Source organism: Mauremys mutica, chromosome 20, assembly GCF_020497125.1.
Source record: "Mauremys mutica isolate MM-2020 ecotype Southern chromosome 20, ASM2049712v1, whole genome shotgun sequence".
NCBI lineage: Eukaryota > Metazoa > Chordata > Testudines > Geoemydidae > Mauremys > Mauremys mutica.
Genome location: NC_059091.1, coordinates 26770339 through 26785694, shown reverse-complemented (window position 1 = coordinate 26785694; position 15356 = coordinate 26770339). Strand labels below are relative to the sequence as shown.

Here is a 15356-nt window from a genome sequence, read left to right as displayed (position 1 = left end):
TTGCTGTTCTCTTTGGAAGTGCACTGATTATTCCAGACCAGAGTGTCCGGATGGGGAGCGATTCCACAGGGGCTGTTACCCTCAATTTCCCCGTGGACTTAAGCCCCTAGAGACACCCAATCTCAGAGCTCCCTGCAACTCGGAGCGAGTTTGGAAGCCGTGGGACACCCATGTGCCTGACGGAGGGGAGAGCTCTGGCCGCACCACCGACAATCCAGCGCATGGCCCCCCTTCTCCAGCAGACAGAGCGTCGGAGCTGGGGAAAGCGCTTTGTAGCAGCGGCTGTGCTGTGGCTGGATGTGTGTACAGCGCCTGGCACCACGGGGCCCCGGCTGCGGCGCTACCCGCTATAAACATCCCAATGGCACCAGGACGGGATGGATAAGGACTCTGGAAGCTCCGTTCCCATCCCGCATGGACTCTTGGAAGCCTTTGGGGTCAGAACCCGATTGTACGTCGGTTCTGGAATAAAGCAGGTTCTGGAAATGCGGAGCCGTCTCGGTGCTGTCAGGAGAACCCGCGAGTGTCGCAGGGTCGAGGGGCGGAGGAGGCTGCACTTGGCAGGATGCAGCCGGTAGGTTCTGCCCCAGGAGCAGCTCAGCCTCTGAAGAGGCAAAACCGGGCGCTGGCCAGGCTGAGACACAAGTAACACTGGCACTTGCACGGTACAGACGGGATCAGAGCTGGGGCCCATCTAGCCTGGTATCCCAGCTCCAATGGGCCAAAGCCAGATGCTGCAGAGGACGGTGGAAGAGCCCTGCAGTGGCAGCTGGGGGATAATCTGCCCTCACTTCCTGGTCTCTAATACTCAGCTGGGCTGAAGCCCCACAGCAGGGGGTTTTCTCTCTCTTCCCAAGTGTTTGTGCCCGTTAACTATGATCCCTCTGGCTGTTCTCATCATCCATAGGAATGTCCAGTCGCTCCTGGAATCTTGCTAAATTCTTAGCCTCAGTGACTCCTGTGGTGGGGAGTTCCACAGGCTAATCGCACATTGCGTGAAACAGCCTTTCCTTGGCTCAGTTCCGAATTTCCCCTCTTCTCACTTCCCTGACTGGCCCTTGCTCTCGTGTTATGAGGTGGGGAGAACAGAAGCTCCCCATCTCCCTTCTCTGTCCTCGTCAGGCATTTATAGACTCTTAACACGTCCCCTCTTACGTTCACTCTAAGGTAACAGTCCCAGTCTTTTCAGTCTCTCTACGCAGAGGGTTTTTCCAGGCCCCTGATCATTCTCATTGCCTGTCTCTGAACCCCTCTGGTTCTGCACTGTCCTGTAAGGGGGTGCCCAGGGCAGCTCGTGGGGTGCAGAGGAGGTCATCCCATTGACTGATATCCAGGCATTAGACCAGCCCTCATGTTATTCTCTATCCCCTTCCTCCAAAGCAGCTCCCCATTTGTCCCCTCCAGGGGCGGGCGGCTCATTCAGGCATTGCCGTCTGCACTGATATTGCGGCACTGGGCATCGCCAGATCCGCTTGGGAGCTTTAGCAAGCAGCAAGCACGTGTCCTGGCAGGGCTGCGATTCCCTTCCCAGCTGAAGCGGCTCATTCCGGACAATAGCCACTTGCTCCCGTTCGCTGGCCCAGTCACTGAACTCCTGGCTCTAACCAGTCCCGTCTCCCCAGAGCACGGTGCATGTCGGACGCCTGGATTATCCCCCAGCAGCGTCCCCCAGTGCCCAAGGTCCAGCTCCTAGATCAGCCTGGCCTAGCGCTTTCTCCCTCCTTGCAGACATTGACAAGTGCCAGTGAAATGCCACAATCTGTGAGCCCCACGGGAACTGCATCAACATGCCAGGGCGTTACATGTGTAAATGCAGTTGCGGATTTGGGAAGAGTCAAAAGGATACGGCTAAGATCTGCACAGGTACAATAGAAGCTGGAAACAGTGGTGGCAAAGTCTTGATGTTTCTGGCTTGTCTGCAGTGTTGCTAACGTGTGGTGTTGCCTTAAAGCCCCACTTCCCAGAGTCACGTGATTCCACTTTTGGCTAAAATCAAATGGATTTAAAAAAAAATCTTGTAATTTTTAAACCAATCTCGTGATATTTTTGCAGCCTGGCTCACGGTTTGGGGTTTTTATTGATTGCTTGGTGCTGGCGATGCTGTTAATGCACCGTCACTGAGCTTACCCGGGATCTCTGACACTAACCAGCATTCATGGATGGGGAAACTAACCAGGTTGCTCTGAGGTCTCGCTCTTTCTCTGCGCCACATGTGGGCAAACTGTCTGTTCTGATTCCCAGCCTGTCTTACGAATTGGAAACTGAGCCCGGGGAGTGAAGGTCGCCATGTCTCTTGCTGTGCTGCTTAATTCTACTGAGGCACGAGCGTAGGGCACTGGGGATGTCATTAGAAGCGGCAGCATCCCCCCAAACCTGCAGCTGCAATCAGAGCCCAAGATGCTCTTTCATAGCAGAGCTTGAGGTGGGGGAAGGTCAGGTCTTTGCAAAGCAAACTGGGCTGAGGACTCTGTGTTGGACAATCTTTAATACACCTTGGGCTCAAAAAGCCCATTAGTTTCTGGAACCCCATTAAGTGAACCTTCAGCAGCTGGTATCACAAAGGAACCAGCTTGGGTTATCAGGAGGAATCAAACCCAGGACTTGTCTGCTGAAAGCCCACAGCTCAGCTGCTGGAGCTAAGGGAGTAACTCCATTAACCAGTCATTGTAGCAGGCTGTTATCTACTTATGGGAACCAGCCGCTAGACCAAGACAAACTTGCTCTCTCCTTGTTCTGTGGCTCAGCGGCATTCGCTAGAGGCTGGCACATATAAGGCCCCTCACAGGCATGGTGTAGGGCTGTTGCCTTCCAAGAGGTTTAACAATGGAGCAAAAGTTGAATTTCCTGCCAAAGGAACAAGGGATTTTTTTCCAGCCCTGATGCACTCCCGGCCGTGAGCCAGGAGACACAAAGCGCCTCTCAGTGAGAGGAGCAGAGGGTAGAATCTGCATGGTGAGGCAGGGGAGACACATTCTTGCCCTTTTATGGCGGAAGCAAGTTGAAAGAGACAGGTCTAGTGGGTCAGGTGTGAGACTCTGAAGACTTGGGTTCTAGTCCCAGCTCTGTTCCTGCTACGTCTCCTTGGGCAATTCCCTGCCTCAGTTTTCTCTCCCACCTCTTGTCTATTTAGACTAGAAGCTCTTTATGGCCGTGTGTGTGCAGCGCTCTGGGTGCTGCCTTTATGCAAATAACGACCGAGGGGAAGGGGCGTAGTGGGAAATAGGAAAACGCTGTCATGGGAAAGAGAGGGGGTGGAGTCTGAGAAAGAGCTGCTGGAACTCAGCCCAAGGGAAGGATCCGTGAGCGCTCTGGACTCTCCCAGCTGACTGACTTGTTTGCTGATGTCCAGATGAAGGGGATTTTAGCCACAAGGATTTCTGTGAGAAGCAGAAGCGTTATGGATAAATATCGGGGAGAACTTAGCTTTCTTCTGTGGCTCTGCCCCTACTTCCTCAGGAAGGATCACTACCCATCTGTCCCCAGGGATGGTGACTGATAAGCCACTGCTGATCTGAACACCACGGGGAGTCAGCAGAACAGCTCTGCATGCTGATCCAAGCCTGCAAACCGGCTGACCCTTCAATTGTTCGGGTGGATAAATCTCTGTGATTTTATTGGCTAACTGTTTGCTCTGAAAAGTTGTCACTGATGTTGTACAATTGGTTGCCTCAGTCCCATGGTCTTTCTCTGCTTCCTGATTGGACGGCTGAAATGTTGGGTTAATAAGCAGGCGAATGTTGAATTCCAGCACTTGTTCCTGGCTGGGATTTCTGGGAGAATCGGTCATGGCCATTTCTGCAGCAGGTCAACCGCTTCCCCCAACCCATGGGAATGATGGACGATGCACCTGTCGCCACCAACTCAGTGCTGCTGTATGTGAAATGGTCACAAAGTGGGGACCAGAACCCCTGTAGTGTAAATTGGTGCAGCACCACTGACTTCAAGGGGTTTTCATCCCTTCTCTGCTTCTCCATCTCTCATTGCCCCAGACAGGACTGCAGGCTCCCCAGGGGCTGGCCAGAATGAGTGCGCGTCTGCACAAACAAGCCAGGTCCCTAGGTAGAAAACCCCACTCCCTGCACGGGGCGAGTGACCCCGCTGCACCATGGAGCGCCGACATCCCCTGTGTATCCCCCTCTGCCCGGCAGCTGGCGCTACCCGCGTTGGCAGCCTGGCGGGTGCACGTCCCTCCAATGTTTGGCTAGATCACGGCAGGGCTCTCTGTGGCCAGGCAGGGCGGGGCCCGTCTATCAGATCAGACTCTCCACCATGGTGAAAGGCCCCAGGAGCCAGCGAGGGCAGTAAAGTCCCCTCCATTTGGGGCTGGATTGGTGACTTGCTGGCTGGCAACTCCGGCTGGGGCTATGCTGGGGGTCAGGCTGAGCTGGTCTCTTCTGGCTTTGGCTTCCACAGGCCGGATCTGCAGCGAGTGTCGAGCTGGCATCATCCGTCCGAGGGCTCAGTGGATTCACCCCGCAGGGCCCTGGGCCTGGGGGTCACAGCAGGGTCCGGGAAAGGACGTTGGGCCGCTGCTCACTGCACGATGTTAGGAATAGGGGGATCCCCTGGATCCAGCTGGCTTCCAAACAACCCGTTTACCAGCCGTGCAGGGCCTGGCTGCATGTCGGGGTCTGTGGGCTTCTGCCATAGACCCCCGTGAGCACAACCAGAGAGCAAAGAAACTAGTTTAAAGGGACACCACCCAATTCCCTGCACTCCCCTGGGTGCAGCCCACCCACCCTTCTCCTAGTGCTCCAGGGGAGGGGAGGGGCTGGGTGTATCCCGAACGCGGAGGGGACCCATGGGGCTGGGGTCTGTAATGCTGAGTGTGGCGCCCCCTTCTGGCGATTAGCTCCAGTTCAGCGCCCCCTTTCTTCTCCTCCACCATTGCAGCTCCCAGAGTCGCGGCTGCCCCGTGTCTCGGCCGTCCGGCCAGGTCACGCTGTGATCCCCATTCTGGGGGAGCCTTTCAAAGTCAGACCCCTCTGTCCTATGCCTGCTAGTGAAACCCTTCCTCCGGGGCTCCTAGCCCCCCCTCGGGGCTTCCTAGCCCCCCTCGCCTCAGGCCCCCACCACTGGGCCCAGCCCTCGGGCTGTAGAGAAGCCCCACCTGTCTCCTCCCAGGCGAGCTTCCTTCTAGCCAGCGCCCTGCACGCAGCCTGAGTCACTTCCCCTTTGCAGCTTAACTGGCTGATCGGGCCCCCCCTTAACCCCGCTCTGTCAGGGCCGGTGCAGGGAGGGGATCGCAGGGTCCTGGTCTGGAAAAGGTTGGGCCCCCGATCTGGGGGGTGGGGGAGGGGTTGTGCCGCAGGGATTGGGGCCCTGCACGTAGCAGGGAAGAAAGGAGAATAGAATGGGTGGGAGGGTAGATGGAGCAGACAGACTGACCGACAGACCACACCCCCTGCAATGGGGGTGGGGTGTCTCCATGGTCATTTTCCCCTCGTGAGCCCCCAGCCGTGCTGTGTGTGACACCCCCACACACACTTTCCCCTCTCAGACATCGACGAGTGCAACAAGACCCCAGCTGTCTGCAGCCCCAACGTCACGTGTATCAACACCTATGGAAGCTACTGGTGTGAGTGCCGGGCCAGCGACGTCCCCTCCAACAGGAACACGACCCTGTGCCAAGGTGGGTCCTGCCGCGTGGGGCATGGAGGGGACACCTGGGGGGCTGGGCAGGGCCTGGGGTTACACAGGCAGAGGTCTTGCCCGAGGGGGCAGTGAGCTGGGAACTGGTCTGGGATGTTGCGCCAGCCCCCTGCCCCCCATGGACGGGGTCCCTCTGGGTCTCAGCCCTGGCCAGGGGGAGCTCAGCCTCCAGGCCCTCCCCTCCCCCAGCCCAGCCTGTCCGTCCACTGGGGTGTTTCCGGTTGTCTCAGAGCCACAGGCACCAGCGAGCCCAGGTCTGGCTCTGGGAGCGGAGCCGGGCCAGGCCGGGGAGGGATGAGCAGAGCAGCCCGGGGCCGGGCGTCTCCCCCCCAGCAGTGCCTGTATTCCTGCTGCACGGCTGGATTCTCTGCCCTGGGAAGAGGCAGCAGGGGGCGCAGTCTGTGCCTAGGGGCCACTAGGGGCTCCCTGCTGGATTCTCCTCCCCGCTCCCCAAACACACCCCAGAACCACCCACAGCTGGGGGGAGAGGGCTGAGGGGAGATACGGCTGGGATGATTCCACAGCCCCCGCCCCACCCCACTGCGGCTCAGTCCCCCCAGGACGGGGTTCGGGAGGGATCCTTTCACAGAGATCAGTTTGCGGGCAGAGGATGGGCAGAAGGGGCTGCGCACATGTGTGGGGCTGAGTGCAGGGCCTCCCAGATGGGGGCCAAGTGAGGCAATTTGCCCCAGGCCCCGCAGGGGCCCCCACGAGAATTTTTTGGGGCCCCGGAGCAGGGTCCTTCACTCGCTCCGGGGGCCCCGGAAAACTGCCTAAGTGCCCCGAAGACCCGTGGCGGGGGGTCCTTCCATCCCCGGACCCGCCGCCGAAGTGCCAGGTCTTCGACAGCAATTCCCCCGGCCACCGAAGACCCTAGGCCCCCTGAATCCTCTGGGCGGCCCTGGCTGAATGTGTGTGTGTAGCGGGGGAGGGTCACTGCTCCCCCTGCTGGAGGGAATGAGTCCTGCTCTCTGTGCCTGGCTCTGGTGCATGCACCTACCCAGCCAGACCCCACATTTCCCCCGCCCATCTCTCACTCCTCCTCCCTTTCCATCCCCAGAGCTCATCTGCCCCCTGCTGCTGGATGATGACAGCTCTGCCGGAGCCAAGGTGAGTGGGGCACAGACACCGGGAGACCTGATTCCCCTTTAGGGCCACGTTGCTTTTCACTGATCTCGCCCCACAAGGATTCTGGGGCCAAACTCGCCCCTGGGCAAAGAGCCAGTGGCCAGTCCCTGGAGCCCCTGGAGTCCAGCCACGGCCCAGGCCTTTGCCCCCGAGGTGATTCTCACCATCCAGGATCAGCAGCATCAGGCTGCTGCAACACACCTCAGCTTGCAACCACCGTCCCCCACCATCCCTTGCAAATGCCATGCACTCCCTGGGGGCCAGACGGGGCATTGCCCGCGCTCCCTCTGGCGCCTGGCTTCTGAGCCGAGGGATCCTCTCGGGACGGGGGGATGTGGGCTGCAATTCTGTGATCTCTTTTCCTGAGCCAGGCCTGGGCCTTGTTTTGCAGAACCTCCTGGGCAGCTTCCAGGCACAGGTGGGAAGCCTCTGCCAGGTGATGCTGAAGGAGCTGAAGCAGATGAACTCTCAGAACGCTGAGCGGAAGCTGCAGGTGCCAAGCCAAAGTTCGGGGCCTTGCTGGGTTTGTTCTCGTAAGGGGGAGGAATCGCTGCTCCTACTCAGATCTAGTCCCAGGGCGATCTATAGAGATGCAGCGCCTGGAACAGGAGATAAATAAACAGTGTCACTGCCCAGAAATTCCCATGCCTGCCTCTCCAGTGGGCTCTGTGCCCAAGAAGCTGGCTCTCCTAGGTTCCTAGGCTAGACAGGACCATTGTGATCATCTAGTCTGACCTCCCAGGCAGCGATGTCAATGGCAGGAGAACTTGTCTTTCCTTTCAAGGGGATTGTGGGAAGGCAGTGGAGGACTAGCAATCTGGGAATGGGGGCGCGGCAGGGGCTCAGGCACTGTGACACCAACACCCCCCACGTTTGCTTGGCCAGGGCTTCTTGGACATTCTGGAGAAGCAGATAAATCTGGTCGGGCAGCAGAGAGAGAGCGTGGAGTGGAGACACCGGATCGCGACGGAGCTGATGGCCATAGTGGAGAAGCTGCTGAGAACGCTGGCCCTGTCCCTGCATGATAGGATCAGCATTGCATCCCCCAGTGGCACAGGTCAGCACCTGGCCACGCGGCCCCAGTTGGGCTTTCATCACCCGCAGTCTACGCTCCCGCCCCACTCCCCACAGCGCCCCCTGCTGGGAGACGGGAGCTCCCCCCCACAGCCAGTGCTCCTGCCCTGTTCCCCACGGCGCCCCCTGCTGGGAGACAGGAGCTCCCTCCCACATTCCAGTGCTCCCTCCCTGCTCCCCACAGCGCCCTCTGCTGGGAGATGGGAGCTCCCCCCACAGCCCAGTGCTCCCGCCTCACTCCCCACAGTGCCCCCTGCTGGGAGATGGGAGCTCCCCCCAACAGCCAGTGCTCCCGCCCTGCTCCCCACACTGCTCCCTGCTGGGAGAAGGGAGCTCCCCCTGACAGCCAGTGCTTTTGCCCCACTCCCCACAGCGCCCCCTCCTGGGAGAGGCTGGGACTGGAGTAGCTGGGAGCTCCCCCAACAGCCAGGAAAGCACCTTGCCTAGCTACAGGCTTCCTCTCCCTGTTCTCTGTTGTGAGCCCTGGCTGGCATTGTGGTTGCAGAGCTGGGGCTGGCGGTCAGGCAGGCTGGGAACCAGAGCCAGGAGACCGTGACGCTGCAGCAGAGGAAGACACAGATGGAATTAAAGTGGGCCAGAGCCCCAGGGCAGAAAAACGAAGGTATGTGGTCATCGCCTGTGCTGGGGTGTGTATAGCGATGGGCATGGCCAGGGCATTGGGAGCAGCAGCACAGCGCCCCCTGGTCCCAGGCTGGGGTGTGTAGGGGGACAGGGCATGGTCAGGGCATTGGTGATGGCACCTACAGCAGCACAGCGCCCCCTAGCACCAGGCTGGGGTGTGTAGGGGGATGGGGCATGGCCAGGGCATTGGGGGTAGCACCCCCAGCAGCACAGCGCCCCCTGGTGCCAGGCTGGGGTGTGTAGGGGGACAGGGCATGGTCAGGGCATTGGTGATGGCACCTACAGCAGCACAGCGCCCCCTAGCACCAGGCTGGGGTGTGTAGGGGGATGGGGCATGGCCAGGGCATTGGGGGTAGCACCCCCAGCAGCACAGCGTCCCCTGGCACCTGTCTGCCCCAGGGGCCCTCCTGCCCCTATTTCATCCATTTCCTCTGTCCCTCGCAGGCTTCACGCTGGCCGGGCTGCTGACATACCAGGGGATGAGCCCCATCCTGGATGGTGCTGGGCGGGTGGAGGCGCCCGAGTGGGATGAGATCGGCCGGAAGGGGAAGTGGGCGCAGGAGCCGGGGCGGCCCAGCTACCGTGTGCTGTCTCCGGTGGTGTCGGCCTTCATCAGTGACCCAAACCCGCAGGCACTCGGCCTCTCCGTCAGCATCCACTTCAGCCACCCGGTGCCGGTGAGCCCCTGGGCTGGGCATGGGGGGAGGAGAGCCTAGGACACTGGGGAGCAGAGCCTGGGCCCATCTCTAGTAACACCCCCCACCCTGGGCAGCAGGCAAATCCACCTCCCACCCAGGGACAAACTGATGCTCTTTGCCCCCAGCCCAGCCCAGCCCCTCGTACCCCCCCGACCTGCCCTCTCACGGCCTGGGGACACCAGCTCCAACCAGCTCCCCACCCCTCTCCTGCCCCCCATGCACCAAGCGTCTCTCTGTCCCCAGGAGAAGAAGACCGACCTGCGTCTCCTCTGCGCCTACTGGGAGCCTGGCAGCAGGCGCTGGGCCACCGACGGCTGCACCCTGCAGAAGTTGAACGCCACCATCACCCGCTGCCAGTGCAGCCACCTGACCAGCTTCGCCGTGCTCATGGCCTTCTACGAGCTGGAGGTAGGCGCGGCCCTCGCTGGGGCCTCGGGGCTGGGCTGGTTCTGCTCTTCCCCTCAATCCTCCCCTGTGGAGCAGGAGTCACTCCAGATTCCCCCTGGAGTAAACCCATTCCCCACCAGCAGCCAGGGCCCTGGATCTGATCAGGAGCACAAGCAGCCCCCCCTCCCCACAGGGGACAGGCAGACTCCCCAGGTAGCAAAAAGAACAGGAGGACTTGTGGCACCTTAGAGAGTAACAAATTTATTTGAGCATAAGCTTTCGTGGGCTACAGCGACCAACATGCCTGGCTGGGAAGCTGTGGGGCAGCAGGGGCAGGGGGCTCACCCCATTGCATTGCAGGGCAGGGAGCCGTCCCCATCCCCATCCCCATCGCACAGAGGGAGGGAGGGGTTAAATGCCTCACTCAGAGAGACACAGGGAGGTGACATCAGAGCTGGGAACTGAACCCAGGAGTTCTGCCTCCAGCCCCCTCCTCTGACCCCTAGATCCCGCTCCCCTCCCAGAGCTGGTAGAACCCAGGAGTCCTGAGCTGCAGCACCGTAGCCACAAGCGCATCTGTCTGGTCTAAAAGCAGCTCCCTGCCGGGCAGGGGCTTCCTCCCGCCAGGCGGGGGCGCTCTGCTCTCTGCTACAGGGGAACAGCCCCGGCCCCTCGCACTTTCTGGCGCCCCCGTCCTGCAGGGATCGGTGCCAGGGACTCCCCCTTGGTGGGTGGTGACCCTAGAGCCCCCTCGGCTTCCCATGGGCCTGGGGCTGTGGGTCAGCCCCTCGGGGGTGGGGAGGGGAAGGCTGGGCAGCATCGAATCCATCTGGGCAGCTGGACTCAGCCAGACTCTGGTTCCCGCAGGCTGCCTGGTGTCGCCAGTAGGGGGCGCTCCCAGCCGCGGCACAGAGCGAGACCGACAGGCTAGTCCGGCTGTACCCTAAAGCCCGGCCTGGCTGCTGCCTTGGGGGGGGGACCCTGACTAACCCCCTCACCCCACCCACCCCCGGCACAGGACTGGACCCTGGACGTCATCACCAAGGTGGGGCTGGTGATCTCGCTGCTGTGCCTGCTGCTGGCCATCGTCACCTTCCTCTTCTGCCGCGCCCTCAAGGGCCCCCGCACCACCATCCACCTGCACCTCTGCCTGGCGCTCTTCATCGCCTACACCGTCTTCCTCACCGGCACCTCCAGCACCGGCAACAAGGTACCCGGCTCTCCCCTCCCCTGCCAGCCTCAGGCCCCGCTCCCAACAGCGACCCTCCAGCCAGCCTTGGGCCATGTTCCCCACAGCGCCCCCCTCCCCTGACCTCCTCTCCAGCCAGCCTCAGGCCCCACTCGCTGCAGCGCCCTCTGCTGGCAGCTCCCCCCAGCCACTTTGGGCCCCGCTCCCTGCACAGGCTGGGGCTGGAGAACCAGGAGCTACCCCCACAGCCAGTGGTCCTGCCTTGCTCCCCACAGTGCCCCCCAATGTCTGGGGCTGAAGTACCTGGGAGCTCCCCCCAGCCAGTGCTCCTGCCCCGCTCCCCACTGCGCCCCCTGCTGCCGGGGGCTGGGGCTGGAGGAGCCGGGAGCCCGGCCCTGACGTCCCACGTCCCGTTGGCTGCAGGTGGTGTGCGGTGTGGTGGCCGGGCTCCTGCACTATTTCTTCCTGGCCGCCTTCTGCTGGATGTGCCTGGAGGGCGCCGAGCTCTACCTGCTGGTGGTTCAGGTCTTCACCCCCCACGGCCTCAGGCGCCGCTACATGTTCCTGCTGGGCTACGGCGTGCCGGCCCTCATCGTGGGCGTCTCGGCCGCCACCTACAGCCAGGGCTACGGCACGGCGCGCCAGTGAGTCACCGGCCCGGGGGGGGGCCCAGTGCTCGCGGCCAGGGGCTCGAGGGGAGCAGGGCCCCGTGCCCAGGCAGCACACGGGGGCAGGAGCGGCTCAGCCGGGCAGCCGCTGCCATCCGGGCCCACCAGGGGAGGGGTGGGGTGGGACCCCAAGGGGTGGGTGAGGCCAGCGTGAGGGAGGGGGGCACCTTCCTGCTGCTTGGGCCAGGGCCCCAGCCCAGGACACTTGAACAACACAGGGAAGCTCCCGGGCACCATGGGGCGGGGGGAGGGGAGGCTGGAAAGTCTCCATCCCCCACTCTGCCAGTAGGGGGGGCAGACCCCACCCTGCAGCGCCCCCTGCTGGCAGGTGAGTGACTGACCCGTGTCTGTCCCTCCCCCCACAGCTGCTGGCTCTCGCTGGAGAAGAAATTCATTTGGAGCTTCCTGGGGCCCGTCTGCATCATCATCTTGGTAAATCCCCTCCCCCAGCCCAGCCCCCTGCCAGCGCCAGGCCCCCTGGCCGGCCCCTGAGGGCCTGGCTGGCAGCTGCCCTCGCTTCTTTCCCCAGCCACCCAGCCCCCGCTCCGGGGCAGCTGGGCCCCTCGCTGCTCCCCCCACCCCAAGTCCCCATCCTCCAGGGGCCGAGCTGGGTCACTATGGGGGTTGGGGTGCCCTGGCCCAGGCAAGGGGCTGCCCCAGGGGCTGCGCAGCTGGCAGATCCCATAGCCCCCACCCCCGGGACACAGCTGCCCCCCTCCCAACCCGCCTCTCCCCTGCCCCCGGCAGGTCAACGCCGTGATCTTCGTGGTCACCGTCTGGAAGCTGTCGCTGAAATTCGCTGACATCAACCCCAACATGAGCCAGCTGAAGAAGCTCAGGTAGCGGGCGCGGCCCCCGGGGCAGCAGAGACCCTGGCAGTGCCCAGCTGCCCCCGTCGGGGGAGCTGGGGGGGCATAAGAATAGTGAGATGTCACCCCCCATGAGTGGGGGGAGGGGGCCACAGATGAGTGACATTTTCCCCCACCGCCTACTGGCTGGGGGACAGAGTCTGGGGAGGTGGGGCTGTGTGCAGGAGACGTCAGTCACATGCGGGGGGGGTTTCAGACACCAGGGGCGGGGCCCTAGGAGAGAAGGGGCGGTGGGGCAAACTCTCAAGGGGTGGGGCCCTGAGGAGGGAGGGGAGCTGAGCCGTGGTGGAGGGGCGGGGCCATGTGACTGGTTCCCCTCTCCCGCAGGGTGCTCACCATCACGGCCATCGCCCAACTCTGCGTCCTGGGCACCACCTGGATCTTCGGCATGTTCCAGTTCAGCCAGCGCAGCCTGGTGGCCTCCTACATCTTCACCATCCTCAACAGCCTGCAGGGGCTCTTCATCTTCCTGCTGCACTGTCTGCTCAAGAAACAGGCCAGTCCTCCCCCCAGCTCAACCCCCGCCCCCCAGCACCCTCCCCAGGCACCCCCACAGCCAGCACTCATCTCCTGCCCCACAGCGCCCCACCCCCTACCCCACCCTCAGGCTCCTTCCACAGCTGGTGCTCAACTCCTGCCCCACAGCCCCCCCACTGGGAGCTCCCCCGTCACAGATTGTGGGGGAGTCAGAGCCCCGCACCCCTCACTTCCTGCGATTCACCGTGACTCTCAGCCAGACGGTTGATTAGCTGACAGGATCGCAGGCCAAAACGGAGCTTGTAGGTACAGAGAACAGGACCCCTCAGGTCCATCTTGGGGGGCAGGGAGCTTAGACCCCAGCCCTGGGGCTCCCCCCGTTTCCCCAGCCAGCTCCAAACTGAAACGCCCCAGCCCCTCCTCTGGCCTTTGTCTCTTTCCAGGCCAGGAGGTCACCTGATCTCTGTTCTCCAACACCTTCAGTTGGCACTTTGCAGGGGAGGATCCAGGCCATCAGTTGCCAGGAGACAGGGTGTCGGCCATTCTCTGTGCAGACACCATCACACTGGCCCTCTCAGGCTCTGCACCAATCACACCCCCTTATCCCACCACCTAGAGACTTGAGAAATGCATAGGGGAAACTGAGGCACCCACACACTATTCAGAGAAAACATTAAGAACATTCCCACTTCATCACACCCCCCACCAGCCAGCGCTCCTGCCCCACAGCGCCCCCCACTGGGAGCTCCCCCCAGTGCCCTCTGCTGGGAGCGGCTGGGGCTGGGGTAGCTGAGAGCTCCCACCTCGCCTGGCCAGTTCTGGGCCCTTGTCTCCCTACAGCAGAGGCCCCAACCCCATGAGCTCCCCTGCGCCGTGGGGTGACCAGCCCTCTCCTCTCTCCTGCCAGGTGAGGGACGAGTACCGCAGGTGGCTGAGCTGCGGCAGCTTCAAAGGACCGGCCAAGTACTCCAAGTTCTCCAGCTCGACCACCACGCGGGTAAGGGTGGGGCCGGACCAGGCCAGGCTCCACAACAGTGCAGGAGCCTTCTGCCCTGCAGCCCTTCTACCCCCCACCCCCCTCCCCTCCCCTCCTGCTCCGGCCCCCATGGCTAAACCCCACCCAGCAAGTGCTCACTGCCTCCTGCCTGTGTTGGGGAGGGGGGGTGTTAGAAGAGAAATGAGGCAGAGCTGGGCTGAAAAGGAATTAGAAACCAGAGAGGGGCTGGGAGCCCTGGGGTCTGTACCCAGCTCTGCAGGGGGAAGGGGGATCTAGGAGCCAGGACCCCTGGGTCTGCCCCAGTTTGGGGGGGGGGGGGCTGAGAGCCAGGACCCCATTTGTCATTTTGACTCACCATGAGGCAGCCTGGGGGGAGGGGACAGTGGGGGTCAAATCCTGCTCTAACCTCCCCCCCCCACTTGCAACAGGGGCTGTAGCCGTCGCAGGAGTCAGGGTTGTAGCTCTCTTGCGCTCAGCCCATTTCTGGACACCGTAGCTTTGCACATGAGAAAACCCGGCCCCTGCCCCTGGCCTGGCTCTGCCCGTGAGCAGAGACCCACCTTGCACCTGGACTCGCCGCATGCAGATGCTTCAACGGTTGCCCAGTGGAACCGTTACGCTGCCCAGCTGCGCCCACCCGCTGGGCACTCACCAGCCCCAGGCCTGCGCGCTGCCAGCATCACCAGCAATAGCAACGGGCAGCAGGGCAGCCGCTCAGCTCCGATGCGACGTACTCTGGCCACAGGGGGCGCCTTTCCCTTCGGTACGAACGGGTCCCTGGCCCCGCCTGCAGTGCGATGCTGGGCCGGGCTGGGCGCGGGCAGTGGAGACGAATCCAGCCAGCAGTGATGAACCCACCCCCCAGAGGACCCCACCCTCCCCCCAGGGACTGCAGCATCAGCCACCGCCCTTGGCTTCGATGACGGTACAACACGGCCTGAGCTGAAGGAGGCAAGCGGCCCCAGCCTGCGCCAGCCCCCAGGGCTCGGCTGTCTGGGTCTCACTGGTGGCACTTTTTTTTTTAAATTATCTTTTTAAAGTTATTAAAATATTGAGTTTTGTGACAAAAACAGCTGCTTCGAGGAGCCACATGTGTGGTGGCTGGAGAGAACCCAGGAGTCCTGACTCCCAGCCCCCACTGCTCTAACCCTCTAGATGACACGGTCTAAGGGCAGTTGGGCCCACGGTGATCCTCTGAGCCCAACTGTGACGATGCTGGTTCTGGCGGGACCCAACTGAGAGTGCCAGTTCAGGAGAAATCGCTGAAAACAGGGCAGTTACAGCCCAAGGCTGGGGTTTTTCCACCACTAAGGCAAACCAAACCAGCCAGCCAAAGAGGACTTTGGTTTCACCCCACTGTCTAACCACAAGTCACCCAAGCAATTCCCTTAGACACTCCAGTCTCCCAGTATCACCACCAGTGCCACTCGTCCTGGGGATGAATGGTTATGAAAACCAACACCCCAATAAAGGAAAAAGGCTCTCCTGATCCCAAAGAATCAAGCCCCAGACCCAGGTCAATATACAAATCAGATCTTACCCACAAATCTAAAATCTAAAGGTTTATTCATAAAA

At 61.8% G+C, this 15356-nt stretch overlaps 1 protein-coding gene across 1 annotated transcript in view; it reads left to right on the top strand.

Annotated features, from left to right (window-relative positions):
* LOC123353560 (adhesion G protein-coupled receptor E5-like) overlaps positions 1–14784 on the top strand; it is a 29660-nt gene extending 14876 nt beyond the window's left edge. Inside the window, exons 5-18 of the mRNA XM_044994752.1 lie at positions 5501–5632; positions 6713–6762; positions 7172–7273; positions 7666–7837; positions 8360–8476; positions 8941–9173; positions 9438–9602; positions 10600–10791; positions 11194–11414; positions 11804–11870; positions 12186–12277; positions 12635–12803; positions 13692–13781; positions 14210–14784. Coding sequence (XP_044850687.1) covers positions 5501–5632; positions 6713–6762; positions 7172–7273; positions 7666–7837; positions 8360–8476; positions 8941–9173; positions 9438–9602; positions 10600–10791; positions 11194–11414; positions 11804–11870; positions 12186–12277; positions 12635–12803; positions 13692–13781; positions 14210–14218 — 1811 coding nt within the window. The 3' untranslated portion in view covers positions 14219–14784. The remainder of the gene's footprint in view (positions 1–5500; positions 5633–6712; positions 6763–7171; positions 7274–7665; positions 7838–8359; positions 8477–8940; positions 9174–9437; positions 9603–10599; positions 10792–11193; positions 11415–11803; positions 11871–12185; positions 12278–12634; positions 12804–13691; positions 13782–14209) is intronic.
* The last annotated feature ends 572 nt before the right edge of the window (positions 14785–15356 follow it).